The sequence below is a fragment of the Alosa pseudoharengus genome, unplaced genomic scaffold (genome assembly GCF_046254945.1).
Source record: "Alosa pseudoharengus isolate Yale_2024_CS ecotype anadromous, Long Island Sound unplaced genomic scaffold, YU_APseudo_1.1 YU_APseudo_1.1_scf_12, whole genome shotgun sequence".
NCBI lineage: Eukaryota > Metazoa > Chordata > Actinopteri > Clupeiformes > Clupeidae > Alosa > Alosa pseudoharengus.
Genome location: NW_027468587.1, coordinates 21,729,725 through 21,755,202, shown reverse-complemented (window position 1 = coordinate 21,755,202; position 25,478 = coordinate 21,729,725). Strand labels below are relative to the sequence as shown.

General features: G+C 43.4%; 1 protein-coding gene across 2 annotated transcripts in view; it reads right to left on the bottom strand.

Annotated features, from left to right (window-relative positions):
• Positions 1 to 8,693: 8,693 nt before the first annotated feature.
• Positions 8,694 to 25,478, bottom strand: part of LOC143119170 (mitogen-activated protein kinase kinase kinase 5) — a 28,585-nt gene continuing 11,800 nt past the window's right edge. The window contains exons 11-28 of one of the 2 annotated variants that reach the window (XM_076280468.1): positions 23,040 to 23,089; positions 21,004 to 21,099; positions 20,407 to 20,491; positions 19,959 to 20,092; positions 18,438 to 18,565; positions 17,622 to 17,758; positions 17,278 to 17,383; positions 16,896 to 17,053; positions 16,120 to 16,309; positions 15,664 to 15,829; positions 15,192 to 15,357; positions 14,691 to 14,873; positions 14,361 to 14,466; positions 13,678 to 13,918; positions 12,687 to 12,805; positions 12,263 to 12,336; positions 11,769 to 11,845; positions 8,694 to 10,706 (exon numbers count right to left, since the gene is read on the bottom strand). In XM_076280468.1, the coding sequence (XP_076136583.1) occupies positions 10,613 to 10,706; positions 11,769 to 11,845; positions 12,263 to 12,336; positions 12,687 to 12,805; positions 13,678 to 13,918; positions 14,361 to 14,466; positions 14,691 to 14,873; positions 15,192 to 15,357; positions 15,664 to 15,829; positions 16,120 to 16,309; positions 16,896 to 17,053; positions 17,278 to 17,383; positions 17,622 to 17,758; positions 18,438 to 18,565; positions 19,959 to 20,092; positions 20,407 to 20,491; positions 21,004 to 21,099; positions 23,040 to 23,089 (2,310 nt within the window). In that variant the 3' untranslated portion in view covers positions 8,694 to 10,612. The remainder of the gene's footprint in view (positions 10,707 to 11,768; positions 11,846 to 12,262; positions 12,337 to 12,686; positions 12,806 to 13,677; positions 13,919 to 14,360; positions 14,467 to 14,690; positions 14,874 to 15,191; positions 15,358 to 15,663; positions 15,830 to 16,119; positions 16,310 to 16,895; positions 17,054 to 17,277; positions 17,384 to 17,621; positions 17,759 to 18,437; positions 18,566 to 19,958; positions 20,093 to 20,406; positions 20,492 to 21,003; positions 21,100 to 23,039; positions 23,090 to 25,478) is intronic. The other variant, XM_076280469.1, reaches the window with a different exon arrangement.

Sequence of the window (25,478 nt, the reverse complement as noted above, 5' to 3'; positions counted from 1 at the left end):
TAGTCGATACATTTTCTTAGTTTGGCAGACCGAAGGTCAGCTTCACCTATGGGGGGCCAGGGGGGCCTTTACTCACAAGCTTGTCCAGCTTTGTGCCTCCTCTGGTGATTTAATCCAGCAGTTTATCAGCTGCCAAAGTTTAAATGAGTAGAGAGGCGAAGGGGGGTAGAGGGGCCTGTTCTTTTTTGTATGTCCCTGCAGGGTGCTGGAAGTATCTTGAAGACGGTTGCGCTTGTTTGCCATAAATTTCAGTGGCCTTCAGAAACTGCTTCATGAGAACACTTGCAAAACAGAAGACAAAAACTTTGTTGTTTTTTTCACTGGAAAGTTTCAACCAAACTGCAGTAATAATTTTGTGCCCAAAGATCACTGTGGTACTAATGTCTCACATACATTAGTCACAACGTTTCAGATACTCTGGCCCTTTTTTCTCCCAGACTGCGAAACTGTTACAATGAACAAAAACATTATTTGTCATGGACATTGTGTAAATTCATGCAATGAAAAGATTCAAAGACAAATAAAGAAACATGCAGCAACTCAGTACAGTAGGTCAACACCCATTCACTCAGAGACATGAACACCTTCCATCATGTCTGTTCTTTTTTTACAATAGAGCTGCTATGAAATGGATGCAAGAAAAATGTCCGACTTGTCATGACACGCTAAACAGGTGTCTTTACCCAGTGTAATGTTCTTTCTGTTACTTCTATTGAAGTCAAAGTCAAAAGTCAAAGTCAGCTTTATTGTCAATTTCTTCACATGCTCCAGACATACAAAGAGATCGAAATTACGTTTCTCACTATCCCACGGTGAAGACAAGACATATTTTACCAATTTAAGTCCACAGACAAACATAACATTCAAGTAAACAAAAAAATAAGTAAATAAGAGGGCACATACAATGAAGAAATAAGAGCAGCAAAAATTGGTTGAAATTATGCATAGACAGTCAATAAAATAGTAGTGCAAAGTCAGGCCAGTGTAGATTGTGTGTAGATTGAAGTGTAGATTGAAGAATTGGTCATGCCAATTAAACCAATTTGAAGATGCGTGTGTGTGTGTGTGTGTGTGTGTGTGTGTGTGTGTGTGTGTGTGTGTGTGTGTGTGTGTGAGAGAGAGAGAGAGAGAGAGAGAGAGAGAGAGAGAGAGAGAGAGAGAGAGAGAGAGAGAGAGAGAGAAAGAGACAAACAGGCAGACAAAATTGCTCAAATGAAGACATTACAGACACAGACATGTGCAACACCACACCTTCACAACCCCCCTCCCCTCCACACCCACCCCTCCAGCACCCCAGCTTCCTTACCGCCCCTCAGGCCTACCCAATCAGATGAACCCCCACACCACCACCTCCCTTGTCCACCCCCCGTGGCTCTCTCATTAGCATGACAAACCAGCGAGTTGGGGAGAGGATGAGGAGAAAATGAAATAGTGGTGGGAGGTGACCCCGCTTCTGAACAGCGTCCTCACACTCACACACACACACACACACACACACACACACACACACACACACACACATACACACACACACACACACGCACACACACACATACACACACACACACACACACACACACACACACACACACTTTCTTCACATTCCACTGACCAGAAAGAGAAGCAGTCCTCTGCTATTATCATGCTCTCTGTCAGGGGTGGGGCTCGCAGTCATACACACACACTCAGCTAGCTATTATTATATCAGATAGATATTTCTCAACTTCACGTGGGGTGATAAGACATAATTCGAGGTGTACTGCATTCGAATATTGTGGGAAATATTCACAGAGAATTTGTGAAAAAAATTCTGTATATGTTAGGTGCATTTTCTTAAGTACTACAAAAGATAACAGTACATAAACTATTTCAGTTCAAATTAGAGCCACATTATTTGTAGATAAGTACAGCTGCAATTGCTTCCTGAGTGCAGCACCACCTCTTACATGTAGTAATAGACAGCAAAGTACCAGACCAGAGTGCCAAACTGAGCAGCACAGCTATACATGTAGTATAGCTGTGCTGCTCAGTTTGGCACTCTGGTCTGGTACTTTGCTGTCTATTGTGCTGATTAGGTGGTGAAGAGGGGTCCAAGACTATGGTGTTCTGATTGGATGGTAAGGAGGGGTCCAATGTTCTGATTGGATGGTGAGGAGAGGTCCAAGACTGTCTGGTGTTCTGATTGGATAGTGAGGAGGGGTCCAAGACTGTCTGGTGTTCTGATTGGATGGTGAGGAGGGGCCCAAGGCTATCTGGTGTGCTGATTGGATGGTGAAGAGGGGTCCATGGCTATCTGGTGTGCTGATTGGATGGTGAAGAGGGGTCCAAGGCTATGTACTGATTGGATGGCTAGGACCACGGCTGATATGGCTATCAGAGCAGCTGTGTGCAAGAGTAGCTGAGAGGAACGGTGGGTTGAGATCACTCGGGGGTGATAAGGTCAAACATCAGTGCTGCTCTGTCGCACATGACTTTGCCCTCTTACACATGGTTTGCTCTTTTGCTCCACTCTCTGTCTGCTCTCTCCTTCTCTCACACTCCCTTTCCCTCTTTGTCAAAGATACACACACACATTCATTTATATACAAACTAGTGTGTATTTACTCTGTCTGCCTCTTTCTCATTCTCTCGGCCTCTGACTCACACACACACATACACGAACAGACACACATACACACACACACATTCATATACACATATTCATATTCATGTTTGTGTATGAATGTGTATGTACTATAAATACACACACAAAACAAGTTATCTGTGCAAGCCCTTTCATACCAAGACGCAGGCAAACCAATAGACACAAAGACACATCCGGATACACTCAAGAGAACCCACAGAATTCCCTGCACAGACATGTCCAAACACACACACACACACACACACACACACACACACATACACACACACACTGAGCATGTGCAGCTTCCAGTCCAGTGAACAAGCCGCAGCTCCTGTGACGGACACATGGTATTCAAGCCCTCCTCCCCTGGAACTTTCTCTCTGGATCCCTGCCAGGACTGCCCCGACCCATGGCTCTACACGTGCTCCCATGACAACGCCATCCAGTGCTCCCCATCCTGCAAGGGCTCATGGGCTTTGGCCAGACGAGAGGTGGCCTCAGCGGAGGTTGTGGCTGGGCCCGCTATGACCTGCTCAGCCAATCAGGGAACTGCGTGTCTATGTTGTTGTCATTAATGGTGCGATCTAATTGGCTGTCCAGCTCCTGAGCAACCCCAGGCCACAGACATGCACACTAAGGCCACTGAGCTGAGTAATGTATTCAGGGGGACAGAGTGGGGACAGCATGGTGCTTCTGTCATCAGCCTCCTCCTCAGCAGCAGAGTGATGTAATACCACTGCAGGACACCACTGAGTGATCCTCAGCGCTCACACACACACACACATACACACACACACACACACACACACACACACACACACACACACACACACACACACACACACACATTCTGCAGGGTATGAGTGACCCTCTGTGCAGTTCAGTTCATTTCTCAGTGCAGTTTCACACACACGTTCACAAATATACACTCATGCAACACACACACACACACTTGCAAAAACACCACACTAACTGCAGGGTATGGGTGAGCCTGACTTGCATACACACACACACATACACACACAAATACATACTCATGCAATACACACACACTAAGACACACCTGCTCATGCACACACACAGTTACACAGTAGCTGTAGTTGTTGTAGTAGCAGTGTTGTTCTACAGAGTTAAGTGTGGTGTTAAATAAGCTGACCTCTCATCTCTGGCCGTGTCTGGTCAGCTGTTAAACTAATGAGGCCTGGGCCCCTGCACTGCCCTGCTCTGACCCCCAGCAGCGCATGGTGTCATTCCAGAGCAACACAGCACAGACAAGGGGCAGCACGGACATCAGTGGTTCTCCACCAGTGTGCCGAGGCTGTGCCATGAGGGAAAGTGAGGTGAACCCAATGCATGTTTGTACAGGCTACAGTATTTTTAAAAGCTGCTTTTTAATCAGAATGGATTTAGATAGTCATAATTTGGTTGTTATAATAATGAGCATAATAGATGCAGCTCAGTCAACAACATGTGAGCATATACCTATCACTGTGGTCTCAGCCCCTGGGCACACTGTATATAAAAAAAAAATTGGGCATAAGAATGTATACCCCTGTTAAAGCCTATAGTATACCTATATTATGTGTGTGATACTTCATAGTGACAGTTGGTGTGCTTTGGCGTTTTGGGTTGACCTTTGGTGTGCCTTAGCCCCAAACAATTTGAGAATCTCTGGAGACCAGGAATACTCGTTTGTCCATTATTGTCCATTACATCTGTATATTTCTGTACACACCTCGTCCCATTATAGAGAAATACCCCTACATCCTTTACTTTGTGACATCAGACAACAGACTTGAGAGATTTCCTGTAAGTGAATGTGACACACACTTGTCAATAAATATGTTAAAAATAAAATATCCTGCAATGAAAATGTCACATGTACATTTCATACAACTAATCTTTGCATGGGATGAATGGTGAATGGGAATGTAAGAGAGGAAGCACATCAGTATTGATAAATAAGCAAATAAATCCCCGACAATATAGAGAAAACAACCACACTCAACTAAAATTCCCACTGATATAAACATGATGATGAAGGAATTGTAAGTAAACACCCTTGTAATCCTTTGCATACACACACACACACACACACACACACACACACACACACGCATGCACACAAACAATGTGAATTAGATCAAGATTGAACAGCACAGCATCACATCTCCAATGACATTGGGCAAAAACAACAGCTGTAATGTCTCTCCCAGCCCCATTTCCTCCCCCTGTGTGGCGGTGGGATGGGCCCTTTGTGATGCTGCTGCTGCTGTGGTGACTGGCAGGCAGGCGGGCTGAGGCCCCCATCTCTGGGTGGTGGGCTAATCCCTGAGGTGCCTCCCAAAGAGACACCCCCTCCACAGCCCTCAACACCACAGCCCCATAGTTCTACTGCCCCCCTACCCTACCCTCTACAGCCCTCAGCCCCATAGTTCTACTGCCCCCTCCCCTCCCTCCAGAGTCCTGAGCCCCTGACACAGATCCGTATTATTCACCCCGATGGTGGATTAGAGCCTCAGCCACAGACACCTCACAGAGACACAGAGGTCTGACAGTGGAGGTGGGGAGAGACAGGGGAGGGAGAAAGAGAGAGGGAGAGGGGGCTGTAGGAGAAAGAGAGAGGGAGAGGGGGCAGTAGGAGAAAGGGAGAGGGGGCAGTAGGAGAAAGAGAGAGGGAGAGGGGGCAGTAAGAGAAAGAGAGTAAGGAGGAAGAGAGAAAAAGTGAGAGGGAAAAGGTAAAATTACAATACATAGGTCATGGTAAAGAGAAAGGGTATGCTTGCCTGTGTGTGTGTGTGTGTGTGTGTTGGGGGGAGAAATGAAAGAGAGATCAAATGAGAGAGATTATATGAGGCAATGTATGTAAGTATATATACTCTTTTGATCCGGTGAGGGAAATTTGGTCTCTGCATTTATCCCAATCCGTGAAACACTGCACACAGTGAACACACAGTGAGGTGAAGCACACACTAATCCCGGCGCAGTGAGCTGCCTGCAACAACAGCGGCGCTCAAGGTTAGGTGCCTTGCTCAAGGGCACTTCAGTAGTGGCCTATTGGTCAGGGTTACAAGTCCAAAGTGCTAACCAGTAGGCCACGGCTGCCCAATGGAGAATGGTTGGTGTTAGACTATCATCAAAAGCTGAGTCCGTCCTTGCTTCACCTGCAGGCTTGTTGTAAAAGCTAAATAATATCAGAGTTATCAGCCAATTCTGACGGTATATTCAACGCTGGCTGTCTGAAATCCCATTGGGATAAACTGCAGAATCTGAGGACACTGAATCTAATTTGCTGGCTCTTATTGCACACACACCATTCTCAGATATTGGTATTCTGACATATTGATGCAGCCAATGAAGGAATCTATCTCCCTTTATCCTTCCCACTTTCTCTCTCTCTCTCTCTCTCACTCTCTCACACGCACACACACGCACACGCACACACTCACACACAGTTTACTAATTTCTTTCTTTCCACAATTGAGAATAAATATTACATAAGGACACAAATTTGACAGGTGCAATAATTGCTCAGACAGGGTTCAGTCATGTGATTCTGTTGACAATAACTTTCACTTTTGTAAATCCAACAATCCTGAGTTCCCTAGTGACCAGCCTATGTACGTGGCCCAAACTTCCAAATATGAGAACAACATATTGGCATTTATAACCAAGACTACAACTCTGCTGTACAAGATGCTGGTATTTCACTAGCTTTGTTAAATAGGCTTCCTCTAGACATGGGACAAAACAACAGCCTGCATTCCTATGCTCTCATCAATAACAACAATATCAGGTCTGATGGGATTTGTGTCACAAAACACACACATACTGTACATATACATATACATATACACACACACACACACACACACACACACACATACACATGCACAGGCACAGGCACATACACACATACACACACACACACTCTCTTTCTGTATATTATTGGAGATGAATAGCCAAGGAATACAACGTGGTAGTTACAAAGGGCCATGTACTAGGTTTAAACAGACCTATCAGACTGCGCTTGCACCTGATCAAAGAGCTGCTGCTTAATTTGAATTCAATTTGCACACAGTCTAGATTACGTTTTAAAAGCCATTATCACAAACGATATGCAATCATTGAAAGTATGCAAGCACATCAAATAGAAATAAACGCAACACAGGGAGAATGGCATTAATTTTCCACAGAAAGAGCCCAACCAGATGTAACAACTCATACTTGTCATATGGGATTCCTGGGATCTGATAAAAGATTAATAATTCTGAGTGAACAGAACAATGCTACAATTGGTATCCAGCTACCAAATAGCAATTTGGTCAAGCCTCGGACGGCAGATATATTTTCCTGTTACTCCCTATGCAGGAATGTATGCCAAATGCTCTTTGTGCCTGGCCTGCATGCATCCTTTTATTAAGCGCTTTTAGTTGCTGTAAATTGAGACCCAGCTGTGGTTACTGTGGCGCTTGTACAAGGATACAGTTCCGTAATTCAATAACTGCAGTTTAGTTTTAACGTGAGACGTCAAAATACTTTCACAGAGCTCACAAGTCCGAAAGCGCTAACCAGTAGGCCAAGGGCTGCCCCTGTCTTGAATCTTGATGTCCAGCAGACCAAAGTTCTGACCCAGTGAGGGCACAGGGGCCCTGTCCCACGGTGCCCCCCTGTCAGGTCAGCGTCAACACTCAGCACTCACACTCTGTCACGCCTGGACACTCCTGCAGACAAGTGACTATGGAGCAGGGTCAGAGTTTTCACAGAAGGTTAAAACTGGTGAAGATTTGACTCCGTCGACTCCCCGTAGTCTCAGCTCCTTCACTCATGCCTTATAGTCATAGGATGAAAATGTGCTATGTCGACTTCTCTTGTAATGCCATTTTGGCTGGAGATCAGTCAGAAAAGGGTGATGATGGAAGGGGTCACTAGGTGTGTCTGTGTGTGTGTGTGTCTGTGTGTGTGTATTGCTGGTCAGGTTCTGCATGGAGACTGAAGGGTGCGGTGTGTTGTGGTGAAGAGGCAAGTCGGAGCCAGTAGGGTCACATTCCACAGGCAGCTGGCGGGCAGACACAGGGGCATGCTTGGGTCAAGACACACTACAACTCTGTTTCTATCGAACACCAGCACTTATCAGCTAAAGCTAAACACAGACTTGCACACACAGAGAGAGAGAGAGAGAGAGCTCATTGAATTGAATTGAGAGAGAGAGAGAGAGAGAGGGAGAGAGATGTACACGTACTGTACACACACACACACATGCACACAAAAGAGAGATAGCAGAAGAAAGATATGTAGACACACACACGCTCATGTCTACGTATGATCAGTACCACACAGTAGTGTTGTGACGTGTCGCACCGTGCTCTGCTGTTCTTTGTGGTCATGCTCCCTCTCCTGGTGGGTTTATGTAAGGGTCTCTAACAAGAACCAAGAGTGCAAAACCTGCAAGAGACGTCAGGGTACACTGATAACACCCCCCAGGCTACATAAGAGAAGTCACACAGAGTTTCAAATGGAACATGGGTGTTTTTTTGTATTATCTTTTTTAATATTTTAATAATCGGGGGACCCTACCTAATCCCTAGATGATCTCATATCCCTTTTATTGGTAACTCCACCCGTCTACACGAGGACAGGAGATAATCCTGTTCATTTGGCTTTTCATGATATCAGTCATCTTACCCCAGGGCTAACATGTAGAAGAATGTACAATTCACAATGCAGCGAAGTGAGATGGGTGATACACTCACTGCTGCAGATGGACGCCCATGAAGTCGGTGTGAAAAGTGGAGGCACCACGTCATCCTGGATGTCCCAGCCAGGATAACAGGAAGACATAAACACTTGTCTCCAAGGTGACGTCAACAGTGTGAAAACAAGCTGGGGAGGCATTTTTAGCCTGGCCTCAACACTGAGCTTCAGACCTTCTGTCAGGGCATGCTGCGTACACACACCACTTCACCTCTGTTTCTCAAAAACACGTATGACCTGAATACCTGAACCACACCAGACACAAATTCCTACATGAACAACACATGAACACATTCCTACATGAACACAGATGGAAGTGGGGATGTTTTTTAATTATAGCAGACAAGTTTGTTATGGATTCATGAGTATTATCTGGTAATAAAGCATCTCGTTTGTAACATATTTCAATCAGACTGTTAACTTTCCAGTATATGACACCTTTCACAAGCTTTTCGTGAAGACAAAGTCAGGATTTGGTGGCTTAAAATGGTGTCCTACTATTTTTGTCATGGCTTTTAAGCCAAGTCATGGTACAATGTATTTATTTAGTAAAGATGCTGCTCCCAAAATATGAAAAACATTAGAAAAATTGAAAGGGACAATTTAATTCCCAAACATTGCAGAACAAAAACAACCTCACACATCACTAATATGACACATCTGTTACCCACCCACTTGGTATTTGCACCAGACCAACCACAGCAGATTCTCTGAATGCCGTGATTTTGATGTGGCAGCTACTTGTTATATAATACAAATATGTCTGACATCCAGGTCATCTATATCACTATCAAAAATAACAAATTTGTCAAATAACAATCAGCAACACAATTGATGGTTATGTGATAAAGCCCTAGAATATAAAATCTACATCCAAAGTACATCCTTATCCATGATCTAGGCACATCTGTTTATAAATATTACAATGTTCCATGACTGTTGCAGTTGCTGTGCAACTACTGCACTTTTTTGTGTCTATAGGTCATTGGTTTTACAGATACATGACTGAAATTCCAAATCCTACCATACCATAAGTTTATTTAATATACATACACACACAGTGAATGCTTAAAATCCCTTTTGTGTGTCACAGCTTGCATAGAAATCTACATTACAATAAAACAACTAAAACAGTATAAATCTCATCTACCAAAACATTCTATACAAAAAATATTGTGAAAAACATAATTACAATAAAAAAATGAGGAAGAGTTTTTTTTGTAAATAAAAAGTCATGAATTATTACCGTACTTGATACTGAAAAGACACAATTGACAATATCAACAACAAAATGCTTGAGTGCTTGAGTGTGAGTGTGTGTGTGTGTGTGTGTGTGTGCGAAATCAGACATGACCACTAACAGTAAAGAGACATTGTTCTTACTCCAATTTACAAACTTCAGAAATGTAAGAGCACATTCTTTGAAAAAGTTAGACATATACATATGAATATCCCTCTTCATGTAGTGTTCCTTATAGAGTTTCAATCAAAAAGTCTGGTTAAGTTTACTATAGTCCCTTTCACACATGCACTGGACTCCTGACATGATCCGGGAATCAAACGGGCTGGCTGTATATGTCCACACAATGTCTTTTTACCTTGAAAATCACCTGGGTCTACACTACCAGCCCTTTAGTACTACCGGTAAGTCCGCAGGTCACTCGGGTGAACGTATCTGAACACAGACGGTTAAAGCACGGGTAGATTTTCATCTAGTGAGGGGGCTTTTTGAACCACGTTTGAACACTTGAGTGTGTTTGAGATCCAGTCCTAATTGCACAGACACTGTCTGCAGGTCATGTCTGAAAACAGCTTATGGCTCCAATTAATGACAAGTGTTCAGATATTTCCAAGGACCATTTTCAACTATGACCCTCACTGAAGATCCAGATCATATTCACTCACAAATACAAAAGGGATTTGCCCTCCCCCAACAATTTATACAAAATGAATCATTCTGATTCATGAAAGACACCCAGAGTGTTTTTGTTTGTTTGTTTTAACGGAACCATGTCATTGTTACTGGACCGGCCAATAAACATACAGAAAACCATCACCTAGGCCCTGGTGTGGACACTGTTTAGAGAAGGGTTTCATCCTCATAAAGGAGACCCAGTGTTTTTGTTTTCTTTTAACAGACCCATATCATTCTTTCTGGACCAGCCAAGAAGCATGTAGATGAGCGAGCACCACCCACAGAGACACTGCAGGACGTAGTGTAGACGCTGGTGTTCAGAGGATGGTGTCGTCCTCCTCAACGTGGGTGCTGAGGCGAGACCGTCTTTGTTTGGACACAGCAGCCCAGATCCGACACAGCATGCCCCCCCTGCAGGACAAAGAAAGCATTACATACTCAAATGTGCTAACTGTTTTGTTTAAAATGTGATGCTGAGGTAAAGAGCACTGGATACTGTAAAGCTTATGGCTGCATACATAGCTCATGACAGTAAAATGTCTGAAGATAAATATTCAAATAAAAAAGATAGATGCTCTGATAGAGTAGCATAGCCTACCGACTGAAAGCCTATAATAATGATCTGATAGAGATGCATACCAAGTGAAAGCCAGAGATGCAAAAGTCTGGCTCCAGAAAGTAAAAGTCCTGCCATGTATTAGTTCTACCTGTGCGCTTAACACAGGTGATTTCACTAATTAACTGATGTACCTGGCTGAGAAGTTGTGCTAATTAGAATTAGCTGAATAAGTGAATGGTTGGAACAAAAATGTGGCAGGACTTTTACTTTCTGAAGCCGGACTTTTACACCTCTACTGAAAGCATACTGATGCTCTGATAGAGATACATACGTACTGAACGCATAATGATGCTCTGATAGAGATGCATACATACTGAAAGCCTATACTGAGGACCTCCATGCCATTTCAGAAGGATGCTCAGTATTTTTATCTATTGTAATACCGGTACCTAAAATGATCTCAATCTGAATGAACAAAAACGATCAGCCTCACTGTTACAAAATTTGTGCAAACATCACTTCAGTGTTTCCCATACATTGACTTATTTGTGGCGGCCCACCACAATATCAACATTGACCACCACACAATGATTTTCCTGGTTGTACTAAATTGTGCTTAAATCTGGTTAGAATCATAACCGCGCTGCACTAATTTGTTAAAAACTGTTGCATTCGAGTTAATTCTGCAAACCTACCACCACAAATAGAATTAAATTCTGTGGGAAACACTGCACTTGCTTGATCGTATTCAAACAACAAATCATTAACCTTTGAATTAATTCTGAATCAGAGGACACGGTCTGAAAGTGTGACATTCAAGTTTAACGCATAATATGATTAACATAATTTGTTCATAACAGGAAAGTAATTTGGGCCAAATGATTGGCTAATCCATTCAGGTGACGGATCCTTACTTTAAGTTGCAATACTTGAGGTCATCTCTGGAGGCTATTTGGAGCAGACTATCCAATGTGAACTTGTGAGACACAAGCTGTGGAAAAACAAACCAACAAACAACAATTAGATCTTTCACATAGATCTTTCACATAGGTCTTTCACATAGATTGCCTTATCCCGCCAGAAGGATCCTGATTAATGGGGATTTAAAAAGGCAAAAGTTTGAATGCCTATATGATAGACTTGGAGCCACATCATATCACCAGAGGCATAATGCGTAGTGAAGTGCTATCTGCTGTTTGTTCATGCATGCATTAGCATGGCTAATGCTAGGCCTGTGCAGGATGGGTTAAAGAGTATGAATCATATTAGCGTGGCTAATGCTAGGCTAGGCCTGTGCACAATGGGTTAAAGATGGTTAAAGAGTATGAATCACATTAGCATGGCTAATGCTAGGCCTGTGCAGGATGGGTTAAAGAGAATCACATTCCTGTATTCTGGGTGTACTTACAGTATCTATGCTGTCCTGGTCCACAGGAATGCATTTCAACCAGCGCACAAGTCCGCTGTTCTCAGAACTTTTCTCTGTAAAAGGAAGTGAGAAAGTGGTTTTCAAAATAGGTGATTTCCATTCTAAAATCAGGGTGTTTAATCATACAATTTGGATGAGACACTACCAGAGCATGGCCGATTAGGAAATATAGAGTGGGAGCACCAAAAACTAATCAGAGATAGACAAGCAAACACATATAGTCAGAGGTGAACAAAAAGGGCAGCAAAGGGTCAGAGAAGAGTTCATCAGCACAGATGGACCGATTAGAGAGAGGCGACTGAGATGCTCTATCTATTATATACACAAATGTGAAAAGAGACATGACAAGCTGTTTGAGACAAGATAACAGTGGAGTAGATAAGGGCTGAGCAGGCAGAACCACCTGAGGAGGGTGCCGTTTGGCCATCTCTAAAGGTATCAATCTGCTTCTGTTTATTCTCCACTGTGTCCCTCAGGAGCTCCTGATACTCCCGCTCCTTCTCACTCAGCAGGGTCAGCAGTCTGTTGACACACAAACAAAAGTCACTGACAAAGATACTTATGAAGTTAAAAAGGATAAAGTCCCTATGCACAGCCTTCTGATTTCCAGGTGCTGTTGATGTGCAGTTGTCAATGAAATTCAGAAAAGGGAAAAATCACCGCACACTGGTAGACTTATTTTGATGGTTTATTTTTCAGTGAACTATGAACTGCTCACTGAAAATTAAACCAGCAAAACAAGTCGACCAGTGTGCGGTGATCTTTCACTTTTCTGAGATACTTATGAAGTTATTTAGTCTTCATTTTTCAGTCTAGTAATTTGCACGTCTCTAACAGAGTTTAGGAGCGAGTCCCAGACTACCATAAATCGCCAACAATGTCAATGTTAATTGTACACTCACACACACTGGCTAAATACATACTGAATATATATAACACTGTAATTTCCTCCAGCAAGAGATAAAGCCTGATATGTAAGTGTGTGTGTGTGCATGTGTGTCTATGTGTGTCTGTGCCTGTTGTGTGTGTAGTGTGTGTGTACCTACAGCATACAATAAGTGTCTAAATGGTTGTATTTATTTGTGAGAAACCCTGCAAGTTAGTCTGCTTTTGTTTCTTTTTGTGTGTGTTTCATTTCCCTCAGACGCTGATGTCCATAATTGGACCTTGGACACACCTGGTGGGAGGCGTGTCTGTTCGGGATAAAAAAGACCACTCCTCCGCAGTCTAGAGAGAAACGACTTGGAGTGGCAGTGTTTTCTGAGACTTTTGATACTTTGCTAAATTCGTTACTTAATTTCTAAACTGCCCCGCTTCACATCTCTCACTAGTTACAGTATGGAGCCTATTATAACTATAGTATAAGTACTACATGGGGCACAGCATCTCCCCACCTCCTGGTCTCCAGCCTGAGCTGGCTGAGTTCTCTGGCCAGAGGAGAGCTGCCATCCTGGAGCTTGGTGAGGAGGCAGGCGCTGGTCGTGTTCTCCCCCGCGGGCTGCTCCTCATCCTGGGGCGCTGGGGAGCCCGGGAGGTCCTGCTGGGCGTCTGTGTTGGTGGGGGTCTGGGGCTCCGCCTCAGGGGATTCGCTTCGCTCGTCCGCCTCGAAGGAGGACTGCAGTTGCAGCTTCAGCTCTGAGGAGGGATCAGAGAGAGAGAGAGAGATGGAGATGCAGAAGGACAAATAATGCAGGAAAGAAAGGAAAGAAGTACTCCTAAAAAGGCTACTATGTATGAGTGTTGCTTGAATATATGCTTTAAAAGGTTCATATGAGTTTTGCGAGAGGATATAATTGCTATATTTATGGCAGTGTTGGCAAGGGAAGAGTTGAAGGTAATAGAGGTGTTTCTGTGTGTGTGTATTTCAGAAAAGAGTGCTTGCAGTCACAAGGATAAGAGAAAACTATATGTTGATGCTTGTACACTGATAATTATACATAAAAATAAAAATAAGTACCCTCACCCCTAAGTGAGCAAATACACAAAAACCCACACAAACATTAACCCAATTAGAATAACCGCTGTCGGTCCCCTAATGGAAACAAATGAGCAGTGGCATCTGTGAGTCCAGTCTCACCTGGTAGGAGCACCGTGATGGCATCCTGCACCGCCTGTCTCAGGAGGTTGTCAAGGGCAAACATCCAGTGGGGCTTCACCTGCTGCTGCCGCAACACCTTCTTCACCTGCAACACAACACATGCACTTATACAAAACAACAAACTAGAGTAGACACAAACACTGACAATGTGAGAAAAAAATAAATCCCTAAGATAACAGAGGGAGACAGTGTTTGTGTGTGTGTGTGTGTGTGTGTGTGTGTGTGTGTGTGTGTGAGAGAGAGTGAGTGAGTGATAGCGAGAGAGAGAGAGAGAGAAAGTACATGTACAAGTCAGACAGAAGGACTCACAGCATCCTGGAAGCTGAAGAGCACCGTCTGCAGGTTGTTGAGTGGTACTGCATCATTGAGCAGGGTGCTGCGCAGCTTCAACAGGCTGTTGGTCAGGTGCTTCTTGTCGGGTGAACGGATGTTCTCCCTCAAACAGCCAATCAGCTCAGAGATGTGCTCCGCAGTGAGGGATTGATGGTCAGACTGAGAAGAGAGGGGCGGGTGGAGCTATGTGTGAACACAAGTCTTGAGACACACATACACACAAAGATACGTACTATAATGCAGTGTGTCCTATATTGTTAAGCATCATGCTGCTGATGTACTGGTACTTGGTGAGGACTCAATGTAGAGTAGCACACCCACACGCACACACCCACACCCCCCTTCCACCCACACACAGACACACAGTTTACAGTGTGTCTTGTATGTTGCGCACCATGCTGTCAATGTACTTGGTGAGGAAGGGATATAGAGTGGCACACACACACACACACACACACACACACTAAGAAGGTGTACCTTGGGCAGTGTGTCCTGTACGTAGAGCACCACGCTGTCGATGTACTCCGTCAGCACCCGGTGCAGAGTGGCCCTCCTCTCACTGTCCTTCCGCAGTAGGAACAGACCCAGGTTCTCTCCCGTACCGGACGGGCTAATCAGATCGCCCGACGGCTCCTCCGGCACCCTACACCAACCAAGAACAACAATCAGACGCCAATCAGAAGATGAAGACACACTCTGTTCCTCTTGATACAACATGTAGAGCATGTAGAGCACTTAATCAAGTAGTCACTAAACACTTAATGTTGTCTCAACAGTGTGAAAATTCTTACCTCAAAAATCCCTTCTATCCAAGAGGATCAATGTATGATTAAGGCTTTGAGTTTAGCTGGAGGAATTTAAAATAACACTCCTACACCTATGTGTGAGGACATCACTGGGCTGAGAGTCTGTCTGTGTGTTTGGTCAGAGATCAGTGGACGGTACTAACGGGAGGAATCCGATGGTGCTGGGCGGGCTCTCTGCGATGTCGTCCATCCTGAGGACTGATATGGTCCGCCGCATGTCCAAAGAGCAGGACAGATCAAAGGGCTCTGCGTCCACGTCCTCCACGTGCACCGTGATGGGCACGGACATACTCCTGTGGTAGTCTGCTACTGGACACACAACACACTTTAGACCCAACACTGGACAGGTCAGTAATTGGAGCATTTGAAAGAAAAAGTAAACCAAAAGGATAAAAATACTAATGTACACCACCTCCATATTCCATGACCTGTTCTGATTCCTTAAAGGGTAATTGCTTGGTGCAAAGTTGCAAGGACACCAAGGCTACCCAAGAGACCACTCTAAATATGAGCCCTTCATAACTAGATAACCGTAGATACGGTTCTTTCTTACTTCACATCAGAGAGTGTGAGTGTGAGTGTGCCTCCGCCAGCCTGACCTGTGGTCTCCCTCTGGATGGCCTCCTGTTTGGTTCTCTTGCGGTGGCTGGCCTTGAGGAAGGTGTCCTTCAGGAGCTCTGAGGCCTCGGCTCGCTTGTCTGGTTCTGGCTCGAAGCAGCTCATGATGAAACCTTTGGCCTTGTCAGACATGCACTCTGGCACGTTCGGGTGGATCTTAAACATACCGACCTATAGTCAACACAACACACAAGGCAAGGTCATTCAGACCTTTTATCACCAGTAACCATTTCAATAAAACAGGCACCACAGGTCAGATCCAAAAAAGCAACAGGAAATTCAAAGAGGAAATGGGAAACATCAGACAAGGAAGTGTGGGCAGGGCCTGTGATCTCTTGGTAACCCGGCCTGCACATGAAGTGCCATTCCAGCCACTGATTATATTGGAAACAACAGCGTTTCATTCCTGGACTACATTTGTGAAAGGAGAACCCATTTCACACGAGGGTGGACATCCACAGCTCCATAAAAGTGAGTGGCCCCTCCCCCACAGAGGAAGGGAAAGGGATCAATACAGCTACCCTGTTACAGCATACACATTTGACAGTGTAGAGAAACATTAAACCCATTTACTTCACTTTGCATTTATCACAATACAAGAAAGTATGTCTTCTAAAATATAAAATATCTTGCACTTTGTTCTAGTCTAAATTATAAAAAAGAACGGCTGTACGGCTCCAAAAGGCTAGATTTGTTTTATTTCTCTTTTTTTGCACGGGGCAAAAAACTGCCTGTATGGCAGTTCTCTGTGTTCTACCTTAAACATGGCGGCCTGTGGACTGCCCAGCTCATGAAAGGGGGGTTTCCCTGTGGCCATCTCAATAATGGTGCAGCCCAAGGACCAGATGTCAGCTGGCTTGCCGTAGCCCCGGGGTCCCTGGTCTATGATCTCTGGAGCCATGTACTGTAGGGTTCCTGACAGCATACAAGTAACACGGTAGGTGAGATTTCACAGATCAGACTCACTGATGTAGCACTGACATTTTGGGACAAACAGACTGAACAAGATAGATTGAACAAGGTAGTTATTTCTCCTTCAGACATTACATTATATCTACATGGTATACATGTAAACAAGCACACACACATGCATTCACTCTCTCACTCTCTCTCTCTCTCTCTCCCTCTCTCACACACACCTGTAAATGTTTCTGTGCAGGGGTTAATTCCAGCGAGCCGTTTGGATGTCCCAAAGTCAGAGATCTTCAGAACTCCACTGTATGTGTTAATGAGGACATTATCTCCCTGCAGGAAAAAAACACACACATCTTAAACATGTTAACGAACTGCCACCTCTGGACAAATTAAATTGTACTGCTCCAAGCACCCATTACAACCTGAAATTCTGAAGATTACAAAAGCAAAACAATATATAAAATAAAAAACTCATTATAGTCAATTTAGGTTTATTCTTGTATGTTCTGTGTTTGTTATGAATGTTGGACAGGTTCCGTAGTGCAAATCCTTATGTGTGTGCCTCTACCTTGATATCTCTGTGCACTATCTGGTTATCATGCAGGTACTTCAGCCCCTCCAGGATCTGCTTGGTGTAGAAAACTACCGTGGCCTCGTTGTCCTTCAGGGGCCCCCACTTTGACCGCAAGAGGGAGGACAAGCTTCCTGTAAGATGAATCAGATCAGCAGCTGCAGTTCAATGGCCCGTGGGATTGGAATTTGCCAAGTTTGAATGCCTCTAACTTCTCATTGCGTCATCGCTCGAGCCTACAGCGCGCCGGTGACTCAGTTGAATTGCTCAACACAAACTTCCATTCAGCTAGTGCTTCCTCAGGCTCTTCCTGCAATTGGCCTACCCCCAGGCACCAACGCCCCTTCCTGCTGCCCATATCCAGTCAGTACACTCCCCCAGCCGCCCCGGTTGTCTGACTGACTGTCTGACTAACGTAAAAAAACAGGTCACACTGGGGCATGGAGAACAACAATCACATCTGGGGGAGTTGCCAGAATGTGCATAAGGCAAAGGTTGTTGAAAGCTGGAACACAAATGACATTTTAAGGGTTTCGTACAACTCTGAGCTGCACACTGCACTTCAATCTGCACTTAAATCACACAGAGGTTACAGGGACTTCACAGACTGGTCAGTGAATAACTGTGTCGAAAGTAGGCCAATAGGTACAGTATGTGTCTGTAACATTACTTGATATTAAAAACATTTTTATGAATGTTAAGCAATGAAAGAATGGATAAAAATGAATAAGAAAGAAAGAAAGAAAGAAAGAAAGAATGAATCAATGAGTGAACAAATGAATGAAAAGATGGTGAGCAGAGATAGATAGCTACCTCCTGGTACCTCCTCCATGAATATCTTGATGTATCCGTCTTCGCTGACAGAGCCCAGATATTGCACTATGTTCCTGTGCTTCAGCCTCTTGTGCAGGGCTATCTCCTCATGCAGGGGCTGAGAATAACTGTACAGAGTACGGCAGGGGAGAAATACAGTGAAAGCAGGAAGATTTACTTATTTTGAAAGTTATTTGTACATATTTATGCACATTCATGTTTAAATATATGTATATCTGTCCAGCAATGAGAATAATGTTTATTGGCAAACAGGGATTTTAACAGAGCTCTAAAGTTCCTTGTAACTGCAAGCAAAACATGCACTCTGTTGGGATGGGTCATGACATGGTTGAACTAATGAAAATAATGAATCACTTGAGGGAAGAGTCTGGATGTTGTAAACATGGAGAAACTCGACAACATTAATCTCCCACAGGAGCTGCCACTGCCCTTATGGGAACCAGCCCCTGTATTTTTAGTCTGAACTGACCTGAAAGGCCGGGCTGCAAATCATGAGACATAGATTTTGCATAGGAAAATACAAAAAGAAAAAATTTGCTAAAGGAGCTTAACACCTAAACCAGAAGATGATTCAATGTACATCAATTTTACTGTTGTGGTACCATATCATTGCCTAATCAGAATCAGAGAAATTCTTCTTTCACTTCTGATTTCCAAGGGGCATAATCTGAAGTCAAATTAACCTTAAACTGGTACACCAGTACAGTAATTAGTTACAGTAATTTCCTGTGTATTAGCTGCATTGTGTATAAACTGCATTAGTGTTTTATACAAAACAAACAAAAAATAAAACATGTATTAACCGCACCTGTGTATAAACCACAGCGTCCAATAGCCCATTGAATCAGATCATGCTTTAATCATACAAAAAGAATGAAGAAAAGAAAAGAATTCCCATGTGTAGCCCTTCCCTGTGTATTAACCTCATAGCTAAAGACGCTTTTAAAAATCAACGTATAAACCTTGGTTAATTGTCGGGAAAATTGCGGTACATTTTTTTCGGAGTTGTTTACTACATTACAATCTTAATTCCAAAGAAAATACACATCCATGTAGTTTAACACTGACGTCATCAGTGCAGTCATTCTGTGTGTGATTTTTTTTGGTGATTCATAAATGGACTTCAAAGGGAAGGTCACCAGACGGAGCAGCAGAGGAAATGCAAATGTGCTTACAGGTTGTCTGGGTTTGCCCAGGCTAACATAACCAATTCATGTCTGGAGGTGCTGATTGTGCCTAGTGTGATCTTGAAAGCCCTAAAGAAAACACTAAGGCAACAAGGGCAAGGAAATACTCTCTTTGACTCCTTGAGCAGAAACACTAGTCATAAGGGGGTGTCTATTACACAATGAGTTGTTTGTTACATTGTAGCATGACCAGAAGATATATAAAAGCACCTACAAAAATTGGCCAACAAATTAATATTGAAATGAGTATTGAGGTTGGATTCAGAGTGTTCAGAGAAAGGCTAAATATAACTAATGAGGATCAATTCCTTACGTGCTGTCCTTTTCAGGGATCTCTTTAATGGCGATGCGCACCTGGTTGCTCAGGTCTCTGCCAGCATACACAACGCCATATGTCCCTTTGCCCAGAACCACTTTATCACCATTTTCACTCGTCTCATAGATGTACTGAAAGGACAGAAATTATCATGAATTCACACATTTCTAATTCATAGTGCCTGTTACACAGTTACTAAAGTACTGATTATATCTTTCCTATCTTTATTATGCATTAGATAGCAGAATGAAACACAAGTGGTGGTTTATGAGACTGCCACAACATGTGCCAAACCAAACAGGAAGTCTTTCTCTGCAGTGACCCACTTGCCATTGGTTAGACTACTGCTCTGGCCTTGAAGAAAGCAAGGAACCCAGTGATGAGACACACCACATCCCGTTGGCCTTAGGTTGCTGGCATAAGTGCTTTACGGCGGTGCACCTACCTCTAACACGCCTCTGCTCAGTGGGCACGGCTCCTCCACAGGTGCGATGGCCTGCTGCCGCAGCGAGTTCACCAGCTCGCAGAACCTGAGGAGCATCACATGCACCCAAAGTCAGAGCATACACATTAACACACAGAAACACAACTTATCAGGACTGATTATGCTTACACATACCAATATACCAATATACATCATCCACATAAACACTATGTACCCCCTAATGCAAAGCAATGGTTTCCGGTACAAATTCAGGAAACACTTATAATCCAGTTAATAATAATACGCCAGTTTTCTTATCTCTGGCACGCAGAGGTGTGCAACTGTCAACTAGGTTTTTCAGCTTGTCCACATCAAAGATGCCTTAATTATGAGGTTCTTCCGAGAACAATCCAAGACTTTTCTATGGAGTTAACGAGAGGAGAACCAGAGCCAGGGGAGCAGAAATTAAACGTTTAAGGTTTTCTAAACAACCCAGCTTTTCTACGGGCGTGCACATGACAACTCTGTGCCTCTGTCTTTGGCTTTTCGCATAAGTCGTCTAACTGGCAGTTCTCCGTTTGATTTGGCTGCATTTCAGAGCCTTGCTGCAATACCCACCCTTTACAATGTGCGTCGCTGGGAAAACACAGCTGGAAGTCATCCGAGTTGTAGAGAACATAGAGGAAACAACTCCGCTCGTCGAACTTGGAAACACTGTGGAGAGAGGGGGGGGGGGGGCAGAAGAGATCTCTAGAGGAGAAGATGGAACATCTGACCACCCACCACTTCCACATGCCAAAATCAACTCTGTCTACGGGTGAGAGAGGGATTATTTCATGCGCACGAAACGGCCAACAGCGGAGAGATGTAACATTTCAGAAAAATATAATGTGTCTTTTTAATATCAGGTGTACATTTTATTATGTGTCATATTGTGTAGGTACAGCCTGAATGTCAGACAGAATGCTTTAAATTGTTCCTGACACTTGCTATAAAAACAGTCATGGGAAAATATGTTCCTGTTGAAGCCATCATAAACAAGATGGTGTCTGTTTAATAGATTAGCCAGGACAGCTTTAGCGTGAAACACACTACAACTAAACATGTCTACAGTGCTTGCCAAATAAGAATGAATGCTTTCTAAGGTCTCAACTAGTGTGTAACTGAAACAAAGGAATGATATCGAGATGAAAAAATCTTGCGGCAAATCTGTAACACATCCAGACTACTAATGCTTCCCACACCACATCAACACAAAACTATTTCAGTGTCCTTATCACATCTGCTGATCAGATCTATCCACAGCCTAGCGGTACGGCAGCCTGCAGGTTGCCGATGTTGTATGGTTATTTGTGTTGCATGAACAGCAGTAGGCAAACAAGAGCGCTGTAGGCTGGACGAAAACAAGGTCAAGGTAAAGAAGTCACATCAAGTCACAGCCAGCACGTCAGGGTGGGCACAGAGAGGAAAGAGTGGTGACAACAGAGGCTTCTCATAGGAGGTCAGAGAGAGTTAGAGCAACTGGCCCCCTTTCTCAGGGCAGCTGTGACGCCTGGGAATCTGCTGCTGCTACTCCTTAAGTACTTTATAAGGAAGGTATGAAGGGCCTGACTCGTGTGTATACAAGCACACACACAAACACACACATACCATTCAGTTCTAACTATGCCAGCTAAACCAGTGAAATTACAGAGGAGTAGCATGTGTCCTTTTTGGCCGATTAAAAACTAATGGAGAATTTCATTGCAATAGTCTAGATTACAAATAACAAGGGCCTGCACACAAATATGTGTTGCATACTGTGTGTGGGTCAGACATTCTGACTATTATGAAGTGTGAACCGAGAAAGGTGCTTGAGATACAAGCAACATGCTCAGAGAAATTAATTTGGTCATCAATCATAACACCCATGTTTCGTGCAGTTTTAGTTGGGGTTAATGAAGATGAACCCAATTTGATGTTAATATCTTGTAGAATAGGCAGTGAGGCTGGAATGAGTATAGCTAGGTATGATCAGCAAAGCAGTGATAGGAGAACCCATGGCAAGGGATGATCTCACCTAAGGAACCGGTGTAAATAGAAAATAAGGAGGGGTCCAAGTACCGATCCCTGAGGTACACCAGTCGAAATATGGTGAGATTTTGAAACTTGTCCCTGCCAAGACACACTGAATGAACATCAACTGAAGTGCAATTCAAAGCAAATTCTCAACAGTGCAGCCACGTCATTTCCAGTTGACATTAAGCACAGACTATGGGCTAGACTCCTTGAAAACAAAACCACACGGTTGCATTTGTTCACTGAAAGTGTATAAAACTATTCTGATGAGCTAGATAGACCGGCAAAAGAGTTACAGTCTGACGTTGATGACAGCTAGATTGAGTGAGTGCCCCAACAAACTACCAGCTGACTCATAGAAAAATGACCTGACCAAATGGCCGAATATTCGGTGTCATTTTTTAATTCACTTCAGTTGTCCATGCATTTATTTTCACCAAGTTGTCCCAAACCTGAAGTGGCCGCGATGTTGAGAATATGTCCTTTCCCTAAAAATGCCAGCTCGGACAGCATTGAGTGAAGAATGTCATGGTTTAAGCACACATGGACACACTGGTGCACACACACACACACACACACACACACATTATACATACCTTACTCCCCTGATTTCAGAGGCTGGGAAAGTCCATTCGTGGAGACCTTTCTGGGAATGGAAGAGACAGAATATTTTCAACAATGAAGTTGTGGACACATGGACATAAACTAGTGTTTCTCAAACTTTTTCAGATCAAGGACCACTTAACCAATAAAAAAGAACTGACGGACCACCTAGCTTAAAAAAAGAGTAGACCTACTTCTACAGTAGGGTTTCTCAACGGGGGTGGTACCGCCCCCTGGGGGGCGTTCGTACAACCTAGGGGGCGCTGGGAACGTGAGAGTTTTTTTATTTTTTTTTTATTTTAAACTTTCATAGTTTTCACATATTTTTGGTGCAAAAATAGGCTACCTGAAATAAATAGGCTATTTTCATTCATGGGTTTCTAACCCCTCTACCGTCCCAGCTACATTTTACTGTTTATCTATGCTCAGTGGTCATACAGTGCAGTTCGGGTCTGCACACGCCCGGACTCATGTCCCCCAGCCCCAGCTATCGTCATCTCTATAGTAACGCCGATAAACATGACCCAAGTTTGCGGCTTAACAGTTCAATAACCAATAAAAATGTACACAATTCACTGACGTCTTCATCTTTAATAAAACAACACAAACGAACATGGTGGATAGCAAGAAAAAGTGCCGACAGTACAATGCAAATTACATCAATTTTTACATGTTCTTTTTTTACCCAACCAGTCTCCTATTGCTTCTAACAGTGGGCTAAATCTGCTTAATAATAAAATAGGCTCATAGGGACATTTTCTTATAATTCCAGAAGAAACAAAAACAGCACAGAAATGGGCTCGTTTTTTATTTAAGCAATATAGCATGAGTGTGAGTGGCCTATAGCCTACCCAGGGTTTTTTTTTTTTTTTTTTTTAATTGGGTGTGTGTGTGTGTGGGGGGGGGGGCGCCAGAGGATCAAAGTAAGGTCAGGGGGGCGTTTGCTCAAAAAAGGTTGAGAACCACTGTTCTACAGTATATTACACAATAGGCCTACTCACTGAACCACCTCGCTTATTGTCATTGCACCTTGCTCATTGTGTCAGAAGATTCATATGATTTAAAGGATTTACCTTGGATTTACATACAAGTTGGTTCAATATTGCAAACAACTCATCTATATATTTTACCACGTGTGCTCGCGGACCACTGGGATAGCTTGCGGACCACACTTTGATAAACACTGACATAAAAAGACATTGCAGTTTACTGGCTCGGCTTCATAGGTCTGGGTCTTGAGTAAGCCAGAAGTGAGGCCCATAGACTAAAGCCTACAAATAGAAAAAGGAAGCTTCTGAAGCTTTGTCTGTGTGTGTGTGTGTGTGTGTGTGTGTGTGTGTGTGTGTGTGTGTGTGTGTGTGTGTGTGTTTTCCTACCAATCCACTCGCTTTACAGAGGAAAACGGAGAGGAAGTTCAGAAGAACAAGTTAGAACAATGACAACCAGAACATGCTGATTTTGTAAAATGATAAGAACAGGATTTAGCTTGCCCTAAGAAACATCAGACATTCTGTCATGAGTGCTAGCGAGCCAAAATACAGTACCAGACTTCTGCACCGGCCCCTTTCAATTCCGTAGCTTTACTGGGAATTTACGCCACAAGCAAAACATAAGAAAGAGTGAAATGTAAATTATCAAATTACACTGCCTCCATCTCTACCATGACACAACAATGTATTTATCCAAGCATACACTTTACAGATACCCTAAATATAGAAGTAAAGCGTATAGAATATGCTTTCTTCTACTTTTAACAGCCATGATACGCACGTAAAGCACTGCAGGTGTAAATTGATACACAGATTCTAATGGAATTCAATCGTTAAAAATAGACGGAAGTCAAATGGGCGACTGAAAAACGCTTCGAAAATGGCTCTGGTGTAAATTCCCAGGTAGATTCAATGTTTTGGAGATGCACATACTGCACTTCCAGAATCATTTGAGGAGCGAGTTCAGTTTAGACTTGTGCTTGTTTGTTCAGATGTGCTGGTGTTACAGGGTGTGGTGCACATATCTGACAAAAAGAATTATCTCTGTCTGCCCTCTGGCAACAGTGTAACTTGAAGAATAACTTGATTAATTTGACTGAAGTTAGGCATGGTTCCTGACATTCATTGCTATCATTATGATGATATTAATGAGATAGTCAATGTTCTGGTTTATAGCTTTTGAGAGTTGTATTGTATTTGTAAAAAAAAAAACTACTACAAAATAGGAAATCCAAAATGGCAAACTTGGGTGCAGTTCATTTGTAAGGTTTCTGTCATTCTATCTTTCACCTCACCTGAGCAGAGAGGATAGAATGTGAGCTTGCATCACCTGTAATATAATATGCATATAATCCCCCGGGTCTTCAAAGCATAGCCTTCAGACAGCAAAAACGAGACATTTTTGTGTACACATGGCTGTGGTGAGGTAGCAACAGAAGGTAG